The sequence below is a fragment of the Saimiri boliviensis genome, chromosome 8, assembly GCF_048565385.1.
Source record: "Saimiri boliviensis isolate mSaiBol1 chromosome 8, mSaiBol1.pri, whole genome shotgun sequence".
NCBI classification, from domain to species: Eukaryota; Metazoa; Chordata; class Mammalia; order Primates; family Cebidae; genus Saimiri; species Saimiri boliviensis.
In genome coordinates, this window is record NC_133456.1 from 3,795,696 (window position 1) to 3,815,523 (window position 19,828).

Genomic DNA, 19,828 nt, shown 5'->3' on the forward strand with positions numbered 1-19,828 from the left:
CTGTAATCCCAGTACTTTGGGGGGCCAAAGCAGGGGCATTGCTTGAGCTCAGGATTTTGAGACTAGCCTGGGCAACATGGCCAGGCTGGTCTCAAACTAAAATATTTTTAAAATAAGCTGGGCATGGTGGTGCACACCTGTGGTCCCACCTACTAGAGAAGCTGAGGTGGGAGAATCACTTGAGCCCAGAAGGTCAAGCCTGCAGTTAGCCATGGCGGCACCATGGCACTCCACACTGACAGAGCGGGACTCTATCTCAAAACGACAACGAAAATAAATAAGTAAATAAACATGCACCTAAAATACTAAAAGTCCCACTTCATCCGACTCCAGCAGCCTAAGAAACCACTTTCTCTGCAGCTTGTCAAAGTCTGAGCTTGGGGTGGTCACCTGTGGCTAACCATGGTCTGTTAGGAGGCTGAATCACACCCCCACTCTAAACTCCAGCGGAACTTTGCTTACCATGAAAGGAGATAACTGGGGCCCCTCTGATTACCCAGATAGAAGGATTGCTCTACAGTAAATGCTTCATAGAGAATGAGATTCTTACAAAGATTTCTGATTAGCTCATGGATGAATGCTTTCCACGTACCTAAACCTGCAAGGAAGCCCACCATGAAGACCTGTGTGTGGCTGGAGGTCCGCCTCACCCCAGCCCTCTCTCCTTTCAACCCACTTGAAAGAAGCAAGATGAGGCTCAGTGAAAGGATCGACTCATGCTAACTGGCTGGCAACTGGCATCTATTAAACAACCAGGAAATAAAAAATAAAACAACACTTTCAGGTCTTTTAGAAACTAGAAGATGAAATGGTCTCTCTTCCTGGGGTCAGGTGGCAGAAATGAAGCAATGTGGTCACACAGCGAAGAGCAAAACGGGTCTGGCTTTCATCTCACCGCATGACAAGGATAATATCTCACAGCCCCACTCATGTGCCTTGTGACCCTGTCACCTAAAATGACCGATTTGTCTTCCTACTTCCTACTTTAAAAAGCAGAGTGAGGCCATTTCCTCCTTAAAACTAAGTTAAACAATAGAATTACCATATGATCCACCAATTCCACTTCTGGGTATATCCCGAAAAGAATTGAAAGCAGGGTCTCAAACAACACTTGTACACCTGTGTTTTCATAGAAGCATTATTCACAATAGCCAAAAGATTGTAGCAATCCAAACGTCGATCAGCAGATGAATGGATATACAAAACATGATATATACATACAAAGGAATATTATTCAGCTTTAAATGAAATGTTGATACATGCAACAACATGGATGAACCCTGAAAACATATGACAAGTAAAATAAGCCAGAGGAAAAAGACAGAGAGCATGTGATTCCACTTCTAGGAGGTACCTAAAATAGGCAAATTCATAGAGACAGGGAGTCGAATAAAGGTTATCAGGAGCAGAGGGAAGGGGAGAATGGGGCGTTATTGTTTAATGAGTATGGAGTTTCAGTTTGGGAAGTTGAAAAAGTTCTGGAGATAGATAGCAGTGATGGTTGGACAACAACATAAATGTACTCAATGCCATAGCACTGTACATTTAAAAATGGTTACAATAGCGAGTTTTATGTTATGGACATATTCCCACAATTTAAAAAATACAGAAAGCACACATATATAAATTAAAAAAAAAAAAAAAAAACAAAAGAGTGTGTTTCCTCCACAAGTGCATCACACTTACTAAGAGGCAGATGAAGGAAATGGCAATGACCAGCCACATTCCTGAACCGTAACAAGTGATCATTTTCTAGCAAATAGCACCGTAAAAGGAAACCGTCTCACATTAACAATGGGGAAGCTGGACAGCCAGTGATAAGGTTATTATAAACATATATTATGCCTTGATTAGATTCAGTCCATTTGACAATCTGGTTGACAAGGGATTTATTTGGTTGTGTGCAACTGTTTTGCCATTAAGGAAGCATAATCTTTAAAGTCAGAGATTCCTTATTCCAGCTGCCACCTGTGGTATGCCTTAAAGAAAGCACTTTTAAAGCAAGTGAAGACATGCCAGCCTTCAAGTGACTGTGAATGGGAGGAGGGCTTCAAAGTCCCTAGTCCCTACATAAGACAAGTGATGTCACAGACCTCACACCCCACTGCAAATAGAACCTCAAATGGTAAGGCTTTCTGCTGTCTCAATCCTGCCCAGAACATCAGATGAGAAGACCTGGCCATTGAGGTGAGAACAGTATGTGGTCAGTACCACTGCCCTAGCCATGTGTCATCTTAAGAATAAGTTGACTGGGAGGCTGAGGTGGGCAGATCACCTGAAGCCCAGGAGTTGGGGACCAGCCTGGCCAACACGGTGAAACCCCATCTCTACTAAAAATGCAAAAATTAGCCGGGCATGGTGATGCATGCCTGTAATCCCGGCTACTCAGGAGGCTGAGGCAGGAGAATTGCTTGAACCCAGGAGGTGGAGGTTGCAGTGAGCTGAGACTGTGCTACTGCACTCCAGCCTGGGCAACAGAGTGAGTGAGACTATCTCACACACAGAAGAAAAAAAGACTAAGCTGATACCAAGCAGGAAAAGGCTTTACTCAAAGGGAACATATGTAAGGAAGGACATCCTAAAAGACACATGCCCTCATCTATTCAGAAAGTCAATGTCATTTAAAAAAAAAGTTCAGAGAAATTATTCAGCATGAAGAGTCTAAATAGAAATAACAAACACACACAGTAAGTGAACCTTAATCAGATCTTAGTTTGTAAAACAGCAACTATAAATGACAATCTCAGGACAATAGGGAAATTCAAATACAAACTGAATGTTAGATTATATGAAACTATTATTAATTTTCTTACATGTGACAATGAATACTGTGGTTATATAAGAGGATATCCTATTCTTAGGAGAAGCTTAGTGATGTCTTGAGGACAGAACTGTCACCATGCTTGCAACTTATTTTCAAATAATTCGGCAATCATACACACAAACACATATGCAAACACGCAAAAAGGACAGGAGAAAACTATTAAGCTAGAATGGCAACAACTGTCAATTCTGGGAGGAGATATACAGAAAACTGTGTGTGTAACTGGTATCCTACTGAGATAACATTTTCTTTCTTTCTGTTTTTTTTTTTCTTTTTTTTTTTCAAGACAGAGGCTCACACATTCTGTTGGCCAGGCTGGAGTGCAGCGGCACGATCTTGGCTCACCGCAACCTCTGCCTCCCATGTTCAAGCGATTTTCCTGCCTCAGCCTCCTGAGTAGCTGGGATTACAGGTGACCGCCACTACACCCAGCTAATTTTTGTATTTTTAGTAGACATGGGGTTTCACCATGTTGGCCAGGCTGGTCTCCGACGCTCGACCTCAGGTGATTCCCCCTGCCTCTGCCACCCAAAGCGCTGGGATTACAGGCGTGAACCACCATGTCCGGCCAATATTTTCTTATTTACGAAAAATGAGACATGAAAGGCACTCCTTCCCCTCCCCATAGAGAAGGCAGTAAGTTGTATCTGGCCATGCTGATCTCCAACAGAACCACACTTTGCAGTCATGTAACTACTCTCTTCAGTGTGCTTGAAGTCAGGTGCCAATCACAACATCGAATGCCTTGAAATGGCTTCTGCCCCCTATAATGTTCTGAGCAAAACAGCGTCCTGCAGCTGCCTCGAAGTCATAAACAGGATGTCTTAGCAAGGAAGTGTCTGCCAGGGGTTAACAATAGCTCCCACTGGGCTGGAAATCTGAGGCAGCCTTAGCCTAACAGCAGGAGAAATGAATCAGCAGCCAGAGACCCACCCCCATCACTGACTGTGGTGATCTGTGGCAAGACCAGACTCCCCAGACTCCCTGCCCTCCACCAATTCCTCTTCTGAAAAATGGGAGCAATGGGTTACTGCACTAAAATCACCAAGCAGCAAACTCACCCCATCCCATCCAACCAGAAGCATTTCTTAAAGCCTTTGAAAAACAAGGCAGAATAAAACGGTCATAAAATGTGTTATAATGGAGGCCTGGGGTATCTTTGAGGATTACACCCATATATTCTTGATTCTGAGAACATCACTCCTAAAGCCATGAAATCATCTCCAACACCAGAAGACACGTCTCCAATACAACACGAGAGGACAAGCACTCACCTCTGCCATAGGCCCTGGCTTTTTTCGGGTTGAGCTTGGGTTTGAGAGGAGCCCCTGGCTTGAGCTTGGCTTTCGGGAACTGGGACAGGTAAGTCATAACCGAGTGCTCGTCCACATCCGGGTGAATGATTTCTTCAGGGGTGATGACCTAGAATAATGACATGGTGGATGACCGCCCAGAACACATCGCTTTGCAACCATTGAAATGTTTGCGAATGCCTCTTAAACCAAGCACTACAAATATTAAGAAACCGAGTTGGCTTCTCAATTAAGTGAAATTACATTAAACCAACACACCAAGATCAGTGTTTGTAACCATTCTTGAGGAACTACAGACTCCTTTGAAAGCTAGGAGAACCCTCTCCAAATAATTTGGAATGTAATTTCCAAAGGTTCCTTATCTTCCCCTCCCCCTAAAAGTTCACTTACTCCTCTGGTCAAACTTTCCAAACATTATAAAAGGATAAGCTATAGCAAGTCGGGAAAATGAAGAAACAGGCACACACAGGATTAAAGCATGGTACAAAAAAGTACACAGGTTAACCGGCTTTTTCCTTTGCTTGAATATTCATTTTCTGTATCTATATTAACTCTACTAATTAAAAAAGGTAAATAAAAAAGAAACATGTAAATATTATATACGTATCTCTATATATTAGGAGCCATTAAAAAAGTACAGAGGCAGGCGCAGTGGCTAACGCCTGTAATTCCATCGCTTTAGGAGGCCGAGACAGGAGAGGTCAGGAGTTCAAGACCAGCCTGGCCAACATGGTCAGACCCTGTCTGTACTAAAAATATAAAAATTAGCCCAGCATGGTGGCAGATGCCTGTAACCCCAGCTACTCGAGAGGATGAGGCAGGAGGATCACTTGAACAAAGGAGGCAGAGGTTACAGTGAACCAAGATCACACCACCGCACTCCAGCCTGAGTGATAGAGGAGTGAGACTCGTTTTTTTTGTTTTTTTTTTTTTTTAAAAAAAAAAAAAAAAGGAATGGGTGAATTTCTGTGACATTCAGGTTAGGAGCAAGACTATAGCCATTCTAGGCAGGTGACCTCTCTGAAGGTGCCACCACCTCAGTTTCAGTTCCGTCACCTGACCCAGCCCTGAGGAGGTAAATCACACTTCCTCAATGAACAGAGGCTCTGTTTCATTAGCAGGTTCACCATGTGCAATGAACAACAGATGCATCCAGTTTCCCTCCCCCTGTGATAAAAAGCACCAGAAAACATTCTGACATTCGGCCTGCAGAAACAAAATAGCTACTTGGGTTTGAACAGTCGCCTTCAATAAATACATTCCATAAAAAGTAGGATGCGTGTCGATTTGGCATTTCTTCCTGGCAGCTCCTTCAACAACTTCACCCACGCCAACATCACATGAACGTCTAAAGGAGACGGTTTAGGTTTAAGTGGAGATGAAAAACATACCACACCAGTTCCTGAGGGTGGACGAGCCAAGCAGTGAATGGGCCATGTAGGAGAGACATGACTCCAAAACCAAACCAAAGAAACAGGCATGTTGTTCTACCCTCCAAGGGGCCCTGTTACAAAATACACTGAGCTCAGACTTCAATGCAGCCTATAGTGAGGCCATCCATCCCATGGCACTGGCTACCCTGCAATCTTCCCTGGCTGGCCTTTGAACACGGGACTTATGGTGCCAAACTGTTAGGGAGAGTTTCTGGAAAGAAAACACTGGTTTTTCTCTCTGCTAGGAAGATCAGACTTCAACTCAGTGATGTGACTACTGCAGATGGTATCCAAGTCTTATTTGATTTCCGAGTCCTCTTGTTATATTTCTGTGATAGGATTATGGGTGACAGAGATTCTTCTACAGTTTCTATTAATGATGGATTGTGCTGGCTTACATGTTTTTAAAAGTTTTAAGGCAGCCAGGTGCGGTGGCTCATACCTGTAATCCCAGCACTTTGAGAGTCTGAGGCAGGTAGAGCATGAGGTCAGGCGTTCGAGACCAGCCTGACCAAAATGGTGAAACCCTGCCTCTACTAAAAACATAAAAATTAGCTGGGCATGGTGGCACGTGCTTGTAATCCCAGCTATTCAGGATGTTGAGGCAGGAGAATCACTTGAACCTGGGAGGCAGAGGTTGCAGTGAGCTGAGATTGCACCACTGCACCCGAGCCTGGGCAAAAGAGCAAGACTCTACCTCAAAAAAAAAAAAAAAAAGTTTTAAGTCCTGTGACTTTTCATAAGATATTGAATTAAAATTACCTTTTAAAATGTAGATTGAAAAATGGTCAAATACTAGCCATTTTTTATGGCTCAACCTAATAGTTTGGGCCCATATGTGTAGTCTAGAGTTTAAAGATAGTCTTTAAAAATTTGGAGCAGAAAGACTAGAAATTTACCTGCGTGTGACAAAGAGCGACATGAAAATTTCTGGATGATCTACATTAAACCAACACATGAAGATCTATAAGCACCTAAGTCAGTGAGAACCTATTATTATGGGTAAACTGAGGAAGATGACAGAATATCACAGGCAATGCTCTTTGAAGTCTCAATGCCAAGAAGGTCAGACTGCCTGCCTGACCCAGAAAGGCATCCACAGAGTGACAGAACAAGCTAGTGGGTGGGGGCAGCCTCACAGGACATGGCACGCTTGTGTATACCTGTGGGACACCCAGCCAGTCATCTGCCTGCTGCATAGCTTCTCGTGCGTTATCTACAGGCTTCCGTGGGTCCCAGGATTCCCAGTCTGGGCACAGACCTGTTAACAGAACACAGAAGATGCTTTCAACATTAGCTGACCAAAGAGATTAAAGGAAACCATGTGCCTAAACTAACCCCATTTGTTCTCTTAGTTCAGACAATGATTTCTTCCTAAAATCTCAGCGAATCATATATTTAATAGGGGGAAAGTATCACAGGTATTAGTGTGTCAGGGCATAAACTATCCTCCATTACAGAGGCTTCTCCTGGTGCTGTGTTCTTGCACGAAGATGGGGATTATCCATTCCTTGAAGGTGTGGTGTTAGAAAATAAACAAAGCTTGGAAAAAGCCTGGTGCCTTTATGCAGGAGGGGTTTTTTTTTTTTTTAACTCTATTCCTGGATGTATCTAAAAAGTCTAGAATAGCATCCTATCTGATTCAAAAATTCACTTGCTCAAAGGCACAAACCTAGAATTATCTGCAAAAGAGGTAAAGGACTAGAGTAAAAACTCCCAAGTTTACATTGGAAAGAGGTATCCTAAAATGTGTCCTTAAATGGAAGTAAGGAAGAGGACACTAGGAAATCAATTACTGTTGCACTTTGAGAGTTGACACCAATTTATAGGCCCTGAAGAAAGAATGAGGCCTTCAGTCCCCCCTACTCAATGAACACTAGCTAGTTCTGCTTTGAGTATGTCAAGAACCACTAACTTACTAACTACTAATGTGCCCAGTAAATAGAGAATACACAGTAAATGGAAAATATGATTTATACCTTTTTTTTTTTTTTTAATTAAAATCAACTTTAGGGGGTGTGTGCCAACACTGTCTCTGGTCTTTCTACTGAGTGTGTACCAGCAAACTCTACCCATCAACCTAAACCCTCCAGTGAGGATAATTACAACCTTCATATACACTCAACCACTAAAAAATGAGCAGCCATCAAGGGTGGAAAAGGCTCCAGCTGGATCCTGACCAAGTGCCATTTCACAGCAATGCAGAAAGAAAAGGGTGGAGGATGCCATATATAGTCAAACCAGTGGTTAATAAAGATGGGTAATTTCCACTCCATGGAAGTTTTTAGACTTTCATGCCAAGCCACCTAATAGGACCAAATGTTTCTCTAAAGCTCACGAGAAACTAAGCACCAATGTGGGAAGACACAGGATTTTGGAGTCTGGAAGCTAAACCCAAGTCTTTTCTCTAAGTACCAACTCCTTCATCGGAATTTGGATAAACGACTCAACTCAATGCTCAACCATGCCTATGCATATACCTAGAAGATCTGCTCTTGGAAGGGTCAACAGAGCCAGTTTTAGTTGCCTTAGCCGTCTTACAATGGGTTAAGACCTGGAGAAACAGATCAATCAAAGCAAAGATAGCATTCCCAGGAGAAATACGCCAATCAAAGCAAAGATAGCATTCCCAGGAGAAATACGCCAATCGAAGCAAAGATAGCATTCCCAGGAGAAATACACCAATCGAAGCAAAGACAGCATTCCCAGGAGAAATACGCCAATCACAGCAAAGACAGCATTCCCAAGAGAAATACGCCAGTCAAAGCAAAGACAGCATTCCCATTGAAAATCAGAATGTTTGGGACCCACATGCCCCCATCCTAGACAGATGGTTTAGGTAGCCAGCCCCGGGCACTTACCTGGAGCACAGCTGTCAACGAGGGCTCCCAGAGCTTTGCCGTCTTGCCAGTTCTGGTTAAAGTTGGTGATGGGCAAGTAGGGGATCTTGTTCTGAATCCACCCCAGCAGCCTCTGCTTTGGCGTCTGCTTCTTGGCATCATCATCCCCTTCATCCTCCCACACAGGCATGGAGATGGAGTAGTGGAGGATCAACGTCCACACCAGACCCAAGATGAGCTTCAGGTTCCCATCCACAATGGCTTTGCTGTCTGGGGAGAGAGTCACGGGCTTGGTCATTCCTTTGGGTTACACAAGTGTAAATTATACTCCTTATAAAAATGTAAATGGAAGTCCAGGTGCAGTGGCTCAAGACTGTAATCCCAGCACTTTGGGAGGCTGGGGCAGGCGGATTAGAGGTCAGGAATTTGAGACCAGCCTGGCCAACATAGTGAAACCCTGTCTCTGCTAAATACAAAATTTTGCCGGGCATGGTAGCACACAGCTGTAGTCCTAGCTACTTGGGAGGCTGAGGCAGAAGAATTGTTTGAACCAGGGGAGGTAGAGGTTGTGGTAAGCTGAGATCACAACATGGCACTTCAGCCTGGGCAACAGAGCAAGATTCCATCTCAAAAAAAAGTAAATGGAGTCTTCACCTATTAGAGAACCATACTGGGTGAAAGATGTAATGCTGAAATTTGCTTCAAAACACTTGAGGACAAGAACAGATGAAACTATGATTCTAAAATGCCATTAACAGGTCTCACTGGATCATGGATTCACAAGCGCATATGACACCACTGTCTCTACTTTTGTGTATGCTTAAAATTTTTCAGAATAATGTCCGAGTGCAGTGGCTCATTCCTGTAATCCCAGCACTTTTGGGCGGCCAAGGCAGGAGGATTGCTTTGAGCTCAGGAGTTCAAGACTAGCCTGACCAACATGGAGAAACTCCCTCTCTACAAAAAAAAAATTAGCCGGGCATGGTGGCTCACTCCTGTAGTCCCAGCTACTCAGGAGGCTGAGGTTGGAGGATTGCTTGTGTCAGGGAAGTGAAAGTTGCAGAGAGCCAAGATCATGCCACTGCACTCCAGCCTGGGCAACAGAGTGAGATCCTGCCTCAAAAACTGAAAGAAATCATTTCACAAATAGAGACAACAAAAACCAGTGACTGAGGCAACAACCAGTCCCAGAGGCAACAACCTGCTAACCTGGTAGTATACAGTCTACTAGATTGTGCGTGTGCATGTGTGTACATGCTATGTGTTCGCTGCCTGAATTTGTATTATTCAATTGGTATACATTTTTTCTTTTCATTATGATGTCCCAGACATCTTTTCCCTATGAAGTTTGTTTCTGTTTACATTCCTATCTATAGATTTAAGAAGCCAGTTGGTTATCTCTGCAAATCTCACCAATGCTGAATGTTATCAGTCATTTTCATGTTTGCTATTCTGACACATCAGTCATCCAGAAGAGGAAGCCATGCACTAATGCAATTGGGCAAATCTCTGTTGTGAGGAGGATAAGTGACCAGCCAAAATCATGGCCCCTTTCTAGTCCTTCCCTTGCTTCACAGAACATGCCATGTCCCTGGCCAGCACCTTCCAGGAGTCTCATTGCTGTTTGTTTTCACTTCCCCTGCTTTTGCCTTCTCTTCAGCTATCCATCTTCCCCACCCCAGCAACTTTCTCTCTCTCTCTCTCCATTTCCCTATACTTCTTCTCCACCAAAGATACTCTGTAGCCAGCTCCCATTCTACCAGGACTCCAAGCTACAAACATCAGCACCTTCTTGGACTCCTCCTCTTAAACTCTTGGTATAGTTTCCACAATGTGTCAATTCTATCTGTACCTAAATCTTTTGGCAAACCCTTCCTTCTACACCCTCCCAGTAAACATGTGTCCCCTCCTCTCCTCTCTCAAGAGTCTTTGACAGCCTTGAAGCAGAATCACTGTTCACATGACCCCAGAACCATCTTTCTCATCAAGTACCTCTGTGCTTCCAAAGTCACCAGGGTCCCTGCTGCACACAGTCAACTCCTGAAATATACAGCACCTCCCTACACAACCCCCATCCAGTTGGCTTTTCACTCTTGCCACCCCCACTCACCATACTCCAGGCTCAAAAGCTCCTTGTTCCTGGACTACATCTTGTGCTCAACCCCTGGACCTCTGCGTGTGCTCTCTATCCCTTCGATGGGAAGACCTTCACCCATCCTCTCGTGGGACAACCCCTGGCTCATCCTTCTGACCCCAGATTCTACAACTGGTGGCATTCACTCCCAACAGCATTTATGTGAGTTCTTGGCCTCCTATCTCACTCCAGAACTGAGACCACTTGTTGGGGAGTGACTGGGCCATCTGCATCTTGGTGTCTCCCCAGTCACCCACCAAGAGCCACCTGAACACTGGTTGAACACATGCCAAATTATAATTAATGAAACCCAACCACAACCACATGAAAAGCATACTCACATGCTGATAAGGAGGGCATGCCATGCCATTCAAAACTGAAAGGATGAGAGCTTTATTTTTTTTTAATTAACCTGATTATTGTTATAGCCTTTTGCAACAAAAGACCCTGTTTAAGAGCCCATGCCCAAACCATCAGAGAGAAATCATCAGAAGCAATTTTGCAGTTGCAGACTCAGTCATAATAAAACTCAATCATCTAACCTGGACAAAAGAAAGAGTATCATGGACTGGCTGGTAAGAAAAACTAATTCAAGCAAATCCTCATTCAAAGATAAGGTTCCCAAGGACTTTCTCTGTAATGAATTGTATAAATAATAACTTCAAAGCAGGACTATCTACATAATTCATGGGACTCAGAGAAAAATGAAGATACAGGTTCCTTGTCCAAAACTTTAGAACTTCACACCAACATCCACTTTCTACTCCCCAAATGTAACACTATCATGTAAGCCAGGCTCCTAAATATAGGAAACAGATACAAATTCACTGTGTTTTCTTGTCATTTCGCTCGAGAATTGCTTTCACTACCTACTTCGTCAAGTTCCCATCCTTTGCCGTGTGTTGCTGTCTTTAACTGTTTGAATCTAGCTTCACACACAGCCTCTTGCTTTTTAAAGTTTCTCTTCTTTGCTCTCTTTTGCAAGTAAAAGTTCTGTTAATCCTGGGGGGTATAACCTGATTTTGGAACCATTTCTCAGCTCATTTCTCAGTATTACCAGAAGACACATTACTCCTAACTCCTAGGAGGGCAAGACTGCCTGCCTCTAGACCAGTGGTTCTCAAAATTTAGCAGGTGTCAGGATCACCTGAAGGACCTGTTAAACCACAGAATGTTGGGCTCACTCTTAGAAGTTTCTAATTTAATAGGCCTGGGGTGAAACCAGAGAATTTGAATTTCCAATAAATTCATAGGTAATGCTGATGTCCTTGGTCTGGGTCATTCCACATTCTGTTTGTCATCTCCTTTACTGAAAGCCTTTATATCATGTGTTCTTCCTCAGTGTGGGGAACATCTGTGCCTTTATTCTAACCAACAGAACAGTGGCAGAGGTGATGGGTTATTACTCCCATGACCGTATTATGATGCATGAAACTCCACTTTAGCAGATGAGAGACAGATTCTCCTGCTGGCTGTGAGGAAACAGGCAGCTGTGTTATGAACTGTCTATGCAGAAGGCCCTGTGGCAGAGATATGAGTGTAGCCTCTAAAACCTGAGGGTAGCCTTCAAGCAACAGGTAGTAAAAAGCTGAGACGCTCAGTGAGACAATCACATAGAAATTATTTTAAAAACCTTAATCAGGCCAGGCGCAGTGGCTCACGTCTGTAATCCCAGCACTTTGGGAGGCCAAAGGCAGGTGGATCACGAGAGGTCAGAAGATCGAGACCATCCTGCCAACATGGTGAAACCCTACCTCTACTAAAACATATACATATTTAAAATTAGCCAGGCATGGTGGTGTACGCCTGTAGTCCCAGCTACTTGGGAGACTGAAACAGGAGAATCACTTGAATCCGGGAGACAGAGATTGCAGTGAGCCGAGATCATGCCATTGCACTACAGCCTGGCAACAGAGTAAGACTCCATCTCAAAAAAAAAAAAAAAAAAAGAAAGAAAGAAAAACCATGCTTAATGAACCTGAATGAATCTGAATAAAGTGGATTTTTCCTTAGTTAGACATCCAGATGAAAACACACCCCAGATGGAACCTTCCTTGCAGTCTCGTGAGACCCGGAACAGAGGGCCTGGTCTTAAGCCATGGCTGAACTCCTGGCCCCCAGAAACTGTGAGATAATAAATGAGTGTTGTTTGAAACTGCAACACCCCATTGCCAAAAAAAAAATAATTAACAACTTCAAGACAGCAACAGTAGAGCAATAAACCAAGCACAGGGCCCTTCTGAGCACACAGGTCATGTGGCCATGAAGCCAGCCTGCCTTTTGAGGTCCTGTGGTCAATCATGGAGCAATGGTCTGCATAAAACTCTGGGCCCTGCACAGAACTTGGTTATCCAAGGAATTCACCCCACCGGACCAGACGTTTCCTGAGCTGGAAGTCCTTGACCATGACTAATTTTCTTGGATTAGCTATCCTGTCATTTGGTTGCCTTTTTGAAGTGCTATTGATTACAGAGTTACTACCTACTGATTATCAGAAATTCCAGATCAAACCAGTTCCCATGCTAATTTCCTTTATGTAAGTTAAAGGGAGAAGAGCAATCTTCAAAAGAGTGAACAATCAATCAATCCATCAATCAGTCAACGGTATAGTGTCAGGATAATGGATCTCTTGCACCAGGAGGGATTTGATAGAGCTAGGAAGTCCCATCCAGCCACAGGCATTAGTCTGCAGAACTCAAACTTTCCCAAGTTACATGTTAGATGCTTTTCAAAAGCAGACTTGCAGATTTGATTCATAAATCTAACACGAAACCAGCTTGTTCTATTTTTACCCAGCTTACATATGCTAGTCTAAAGGAATGAGACACAAGTGTTTTTCGAAAAGATTTTGGGGGAAATATGACCCAGTTGAAGTCTGAGCCAAATTTATAAAAAATACAATGCCCAGAACTTCTGTTTCCAATTGAATTCAAGGTGGGTGTCCACACGGGAAAGCCCTCATTATGGTCTCATTGGGATAAACGATACCTTCCTTCTGCTATTCTAAGGAGCTGGAGAAAGAGCAGCTCTCATTCCAAAACTGATTTTGACAGGTGAAGGTTCAAATGCTTCACCAAACTCTTGGAACAGTAAAAAGATGGCAACTTGCCCAAAGATCTCCAGGTTCCCATCCACACGAAAGAGGAGACTTCCCATGCCTTGAAAATGAAATGTTACACAGCATCACAGGGTCAACGTCTGACCACTACACAGATGAGACACTTTTCCGACCTCAACAATCTCTACAATGTTTGCCAAGGGTAAAACATGGAGCAGAACTTTTTTTTCTTTCTTTTTTTTTTTTTTGGAGATGGAGTCTTGCTCTGTCACCAGGCTGGAGCACAGTGGTGCAATCTCGGCTCACTGCAACCTCCTCCTCCTGAGTTCAAGCGATTTTTCTGCCTCAGCCTCCCAAGTAGCTGGGACTACAGGCCCATGCCACCAAGCCAGGCTAATTTTTGTATTTTTAGTAGAGATGGGGTTTCACCATGTTGGCCAGGATGGTCTCGATCTCTTTACCTCACGATCGGCCTGTCTCGGCCTCCCAAAGTGCTGGGATTACAGGTGTGAGCCATCACGCTCAGCCGAAGCAGAACTTTAAAAGGAGAAGGTCAGATCAGCCGGGAGCCCTTCAGCAGAATTCCATGTGAAGAGTTGCTCAAGGGCCTCTTTAGGGAATAAAATAAACCAGCACCCACCAGGCCTGCCCAACCACCTAGAATCTGCTTAGATTTCAGTGGGTTGGAATTGGGCCATGGGTTTCTCCTCCCCAAATCCAGTCAGTCACAATCCCCACGTAACTGGTCCTGGCTCTGGACAACCCTGACCCTTAAACCACACACATTTTCTCGAATTACTTAAAATTACTCAGTGCTGCTTATAAGTGAGCAGGGTGGGTGTTTCTGTTTTGTTTTTAATAGGTAGAAGGTTAATTTGAGCTACTGCAAATTCTGGGATAGAATGTTTTTATGTCACTTCTGTAAATCGGTTCTCTGGTCCTAGTGAAGGAGCATTCTGGAATGGATGCATTTATGGGAGTGGAAACCAGCTATTCTTAGGCAATCTTCGGAAGCATCTTGAAAATATCTTCTTTGCGGATGGGAGATGGTGGCCTTTTACCTCTCTACTCATACCAGGAGGGCCTAGATCCACGCAACCACGTGTATGCCTATTACATTCCTGCACTTAACCATCCAGGGCGTTCCCAGGGGTCAGCTCCAGCAGCTTCTCTCTTGGCTGTTACTGATTAACCAGGGTGGCAGAGGTGGTGGCCCATGAGGAGAGGCATGGACAGATACTTTTCTACATTTTTGCCCTCTGGGGAAGGATAGATCATCCTTTGGCCACAATGCAGTAGCTGCTGGGTCAGAAACAGCCAACAAAGTGACTGCAAGATCAAGGAGAGGCCAGGTGCGGTGGCTCATGGCTATAATCCCAGCATTCTAGGAGGCCAAGGCGGGAGGATCACTTGAGGTCAGGAGTTTGAGACCAGTCTGGCCAACATGGTAAAACCCCATTTCTACTAAAAATCCAAAAATTACCTGGGCATGGTGGTGTGTGCCTATAATCCCAGCTATTTGGGTGGTTGAGGCAGGAGAATCGATTGAACCTGGGAGGCAGAGGTTGCAGTGAGCCAAGATCACGCCACTGCACTCCAGCCTGGACAACATAGCAAGATTCTGCCTCTTTTTAAAAAAAAAAAAAGAATCAAGGAGAGATAGGGGTATGGTTGACCAGATAGGCCTGGTGGTTCATGCCTGTAATGCCAGCACTATGGGAAGCTGAGACGGGAGGACCGCTCGAGCCCAGGAGTTCGAGACCAGAGCCTAGCAACACAGGAAGACCCTTTCTCTACAAATAATAAACATTAATCAGGTATGGTGGTACATGCCTATAGTACCAAATACTCGAGCGGCTGAGGCAGGAGGATAGCTTGAGCCAGGAGATCGAGACTTCAGTGAGCCATGAACACGCCACTGCACTCCAGCCTGGGTGATAGAGTAAGACTCTGTCTCAAAAAAAAGAGAGAGATGGGGCGTGTGCTTGAGACAAGCTACCAAGACCACACATACTCACACTAAGACTTGGCCAGCTGGGGAACAGGATACCATGCATTGGGCACTCTGCCCCCTCATCTCTACTACCCAGAGAGGGCGTGTGATGGAGTGCTTGCAAACAGGCTCAGGAGACAGCAGCTTGAACAGATATGCCGATCTGAACAATCCATCTCTGAACCTTACTTTTCCTCATCTACCAAATAGAAATGGCCATAGTCAGCTACTTCTCAGGGCTGTTGTAAGGAGTAGGTAGGTTAGAGAATGCCAGGAGTCAGCTGGGCATGGTGCGCCTGTAATCCTAGCACTTTGGGAGGCCGAGGCAGGCAGATCACCTGAGATCAAGAGTTCGAGACCAGCCTGGTCAACAGGCTGCCAATTTAAAAATTAGCAGGTGTAATGTCAGGCACCTGTAATCCCAGCTACTCAGGAGGCTGAGGCATGAACATCGCTTGAACCCAGGAGGCGAGGTTGCAGTGAGCTGAGATCATGCCACTGCACTCTAGCCTGGGTGACAGAGCAAGACTCCATCTCAAAAAAAAAGAAAAAAGGCCGGGCGCGGTGGCTCAAGCCTGTAATCCCAGCACTTTGGAAGGCCGAGGCAGGTGGATCACAAGGTCAAGAGATCGAGATCATCCAGGTCAACATGGTGAAACCCCGTCTCTACTAAAAATACAAAAAATTAGTTGGGCATGGTGGTGCGTGCCTGTAATCCCAGCTACTCAGGAGGCTGAGGCAGGAGAATTGCCTGAACCCAGGAGGTGGAGGTTGCAGTGAGCCGAGATCGTGCCATTGCACTCCAGCCTGGGTAACAAGAGCAAAACTCCGTCTCAAAAAAAGAAAAAAAGAGTCAAGCACAATGCCTGTCTCACAGTTGAATGCTTAATAATGTTCCCTCCCTCCTCCTCTCCATTCTCATTTTCCTAATACTTAAGTACCTGCTACGTTCCAAACACTCTTCCCTAGGGCCAGACATCCACAAGCCTTACTCCAAGTGTTCTGTGTAAGCAGCAAGAAATGAAAAGAAGGCCGGGCACGGTGGCTCAAGCCTGTAATCCCAGCACTTTGGGAGGCTGAGGCGGGTGGATCACGAGGTCAAGAGATCGAGACCATCCTGGTCAACATGGTGAAACCCCGTCTCTACTAAAGGTGCAAAAAATTAGCTGGGCATGGTGGCGCATGCCTGTAATCCCAGCTACTCAGGAGGCTGAGGCAGGAGAATTGCCTGAACCCAGGAGGCGGAGGTTGCGGTGAGCCGAGATCGCGCCATTGCACTCCAGCCTGGGTAACAAGAGTGAAACTCCATCTCAAAAAAAAAAAAAAAAAAGAAATGAAAAGAAGTACCTTGTGAATTAATAGGTGGTTGAAACGTTTAAGTTGTCAGTTCTCTGAGCCAAGCAATTCATTAGGAGGGCCATGACCACCACCTCCGAGGCTCCTGTTCTCCCGCTCCAAGGGAGCCTGACCCCTAACGCTGCAGCAAACCTGGGGCATGTGAGGTCTCTACAAGGAGGACACATCTGAACTGGATGGTTTAGAAGACCAGCATGGCCCATGACCCTCAGAGCACCACCAAGAACCACCTAAAAAATTGAGCTACCGATATTTATGAGACCTCCCTGAAAGGGAAGAGCAGCATATATGGGTCAGGAGTCTGGCCCCTCCTTTTTTTTTTTTTTTTTTTTTTTTAAAGACAGTGTCTCACTCAGTCACCCAGGCTAGAGTGCAATGGTACAATCTCTGCTCACTGCAACAGCTGCCTTCTGGGCTCAAGCAATCCTTCCACCTCAGCCTTCTGGGTACAGCTGGGACTACAGGCAAATGCCACCCACCTCGCTAATTTAATTTTTAATTTTCTATAGAGACAGGGTTTCCATCATGTTGCCCAGGCTGATCACAAACTGGCCCCTCCTTAACATCCCAGTTTACCTTGCCCCATGCTTACCTGGCCTGGAACTCCTTCCCCATCCCCTCTCCCAGCCTGGCTAATGCCTCTTCTATATCCAACTCTGCAAAACTAGAATAGTTTTTGTCCGTCTTGGCTGCTTGGGTGAGCCTACAGCAGCAGCAGCCTGTCAAGGGCTGCTGCAAGGCCACCCCATAATGAAGAGCTCAGATCACCCGCATTCAGACCCCAGGCCAATAGGACCTTGTGCCCGCTGATAGTCCAGGTCAGTTTCCTCCATCCTGGCCTTTTTTCTGAGCCCAAACAAACCATGGCTGAATTGTAGGCTTCAGCTGTCCAAACAAAAGCGCATTCTGAACCAAAGAGGGCACAGCTAAGAACTCTCCTCAGTTCCTCGGTCAAAATCTAGCCAGATGCAACCCATCTCCCTGGAGATCAGGTTAAGGCGGACCACGTCAGTCTGCTGCCCAGGACCAGGGTCCCATTTTCAAGTCCCAAAGCCTTTCTAACCACACAGCCAAAGAACTGTGCATTTTGGCTCAGGCACCGTAGAGGCCCCTGGGTAGGATGAAGAGGACCAAGCTGGCTTATCTCCTCCTGCTCAGGGCTTTTCTCCAGGGCCTTGAACCAATAAAAGACTGCATGCCAACAAGGCAGACTCAGGGCCCTGACAGCTGATGCCATGAAGATCCTTTGTCCCCTTCTTCCTTCCAGACATGCAGCTTCCACCTAGATGGTCATTCAGCTCCCCCGGAAGTCAGTGGTATGATGCCTGTCTTGCTAATGGGCAGCACATGATATTAAATGAGCCACGGTTTCAGGACCTGAACAGTGGGCATGCCTGCTCTGGGCACTCTTTCCAACTGCCAACCAGGGTCCCAGACATCACAGTCACCTGGCTTTGGCCTGTGCTAGGAGAGGCCCGGCAAGGTGAGGAAGGAACCCAGTATCAGATGCCCTGCCAACCTGAAGACTGAAAAACCCTCTTTTACATACCTTCCACACTGTGTTTGTTGTGGCTGTTATTGTTCTTAAGGAAACCTCTTTGTTAGAGTAACTGAATTGTAACAAAGGGATGTTCTGGGCTTTGGAAGACCGGAAGTCACATGGGCTTATCTCAATTGGTAAGAGAAAATATAAACCACAATAAAGTAAAAGTAGACAAGAGGACTGAAGTTAGCTGGATTTCCGATTCTCTTTCTTGCTCATGAACTACTCAAAGATCATAAAGAAGCCATTTGAATTCATTTTTATCCATCACTGTGTCAAGGGTTCAGTTAATATAAAGTTGATTTGGCAGGTCTTTTTATGTTAGTAGTTTTTCAAGAGATGATACAGTAGATCATGAGCACCAAGTGGTGCTAGGACACTGTGTTGAGAAGGACTCTGAGGCCACATCTGGCTTCAGCCAAAAAAGACTGCTCAAATGCATTAGAAACGTCTTCCGTGAACAAGGCATGGAGAATGGAGGCGGTGAAGATTAGCCATGCCTGCCCTGGGCATGGCGTGGGGGAGTGGTGGCCAGGATTTCTCTGCAACAGAATTGAGTAAACATTTCCTAATCCCCGAGTTGAGATTTCCACTATAGGCCCATAACACATTCCTTATGCATAACCTCAGACTTCAAATTCCCTACTTCGCCAACTATTCCTTCTGTTCTCTCTCACTTGCTGGACAATTTTTGCCTGAAATAGTTGGAACGAATTACTTCATAAATACCTTATTTTTATTTTCGGATAGAGAGTTTGGTGAACTTTCAGATCATAGAATCTAGGATGGTGTACTGCTTCATAAATTATCCCAAACACTCTATTTTCTGGTTAACAGGCATCATTGTATTTAAAAGTTCCATTTTCATCACCCAGCGGCTTTCTTTTCAATGCCACTTTTGAAAAGGTGAAATTTTGAGAATTACTTGATATCCAACAACAAAGCCACACTGGACTAAATAACTGATAAATGACATGGGTCTGCTAAAGGGCCTACGATATAGTAACTATGTTAGTAGACCCATCTCACTTATCATTTCTATCCTTAGGAAACCCTTTAAAAGTTAAAATGAGGGAGCCGGGCGCGTGGCTCATGCCTATAATCCCAGCACTTTGGGAGGCTGAGGCGGGTGGATCACGAGGTCAAGAGATCAAGACCATCTTGGTCAGCAACGTGAAACCCCATCTCTACTAAAAATACAAAAATTAGCCGGGCGTGGTGGTGCACACCAGTAGTCCCAGCTACTCGGGAGGCTGAGGCAGGAGAATTGCTTGAACCCAGGAGGCGGAGGTTGCGGTGAGCCGAGATCATGCCATTGCACTCCAGCCTGGGTA

The 19,828-nt window shown here is 45.0% G+C and overlaps 1 protein-coding gene across 4 annotated transcripts in view; it reads right to left on the reverse strand.

Annotated features, from left to right (window-relative positions):
• FLNB (filamin B) overlaps positions 1-19,828 on the reverse strand; it is a 174,289-nt gene that overhangs the window by 91,244 nt on the left and 63,217 nt on the right. For all 4 annotated transcript variants that reach the window (XM_039477161.2, XM_039477160.2, XM_039477159.2 and 1 more), the window contains exons 2-4: positions 8,432-8,680; positions 6,734-6,831; positions 4,099-4,246 (exon numbers count right to left, since the gene is read on the reverse strand). In XM_039477161.2, the coding sequence (XP_039333095.1) occupies positions 4,099-4,246; positions 6,734-6,831; positions 8,432-8,680 (495 nt within the window). The remainder of the gene's footprint in view (positions 1-4,098; positions 4,247-6,733; positions 6,832-8,431; positions 8,681-19,828) is intronic.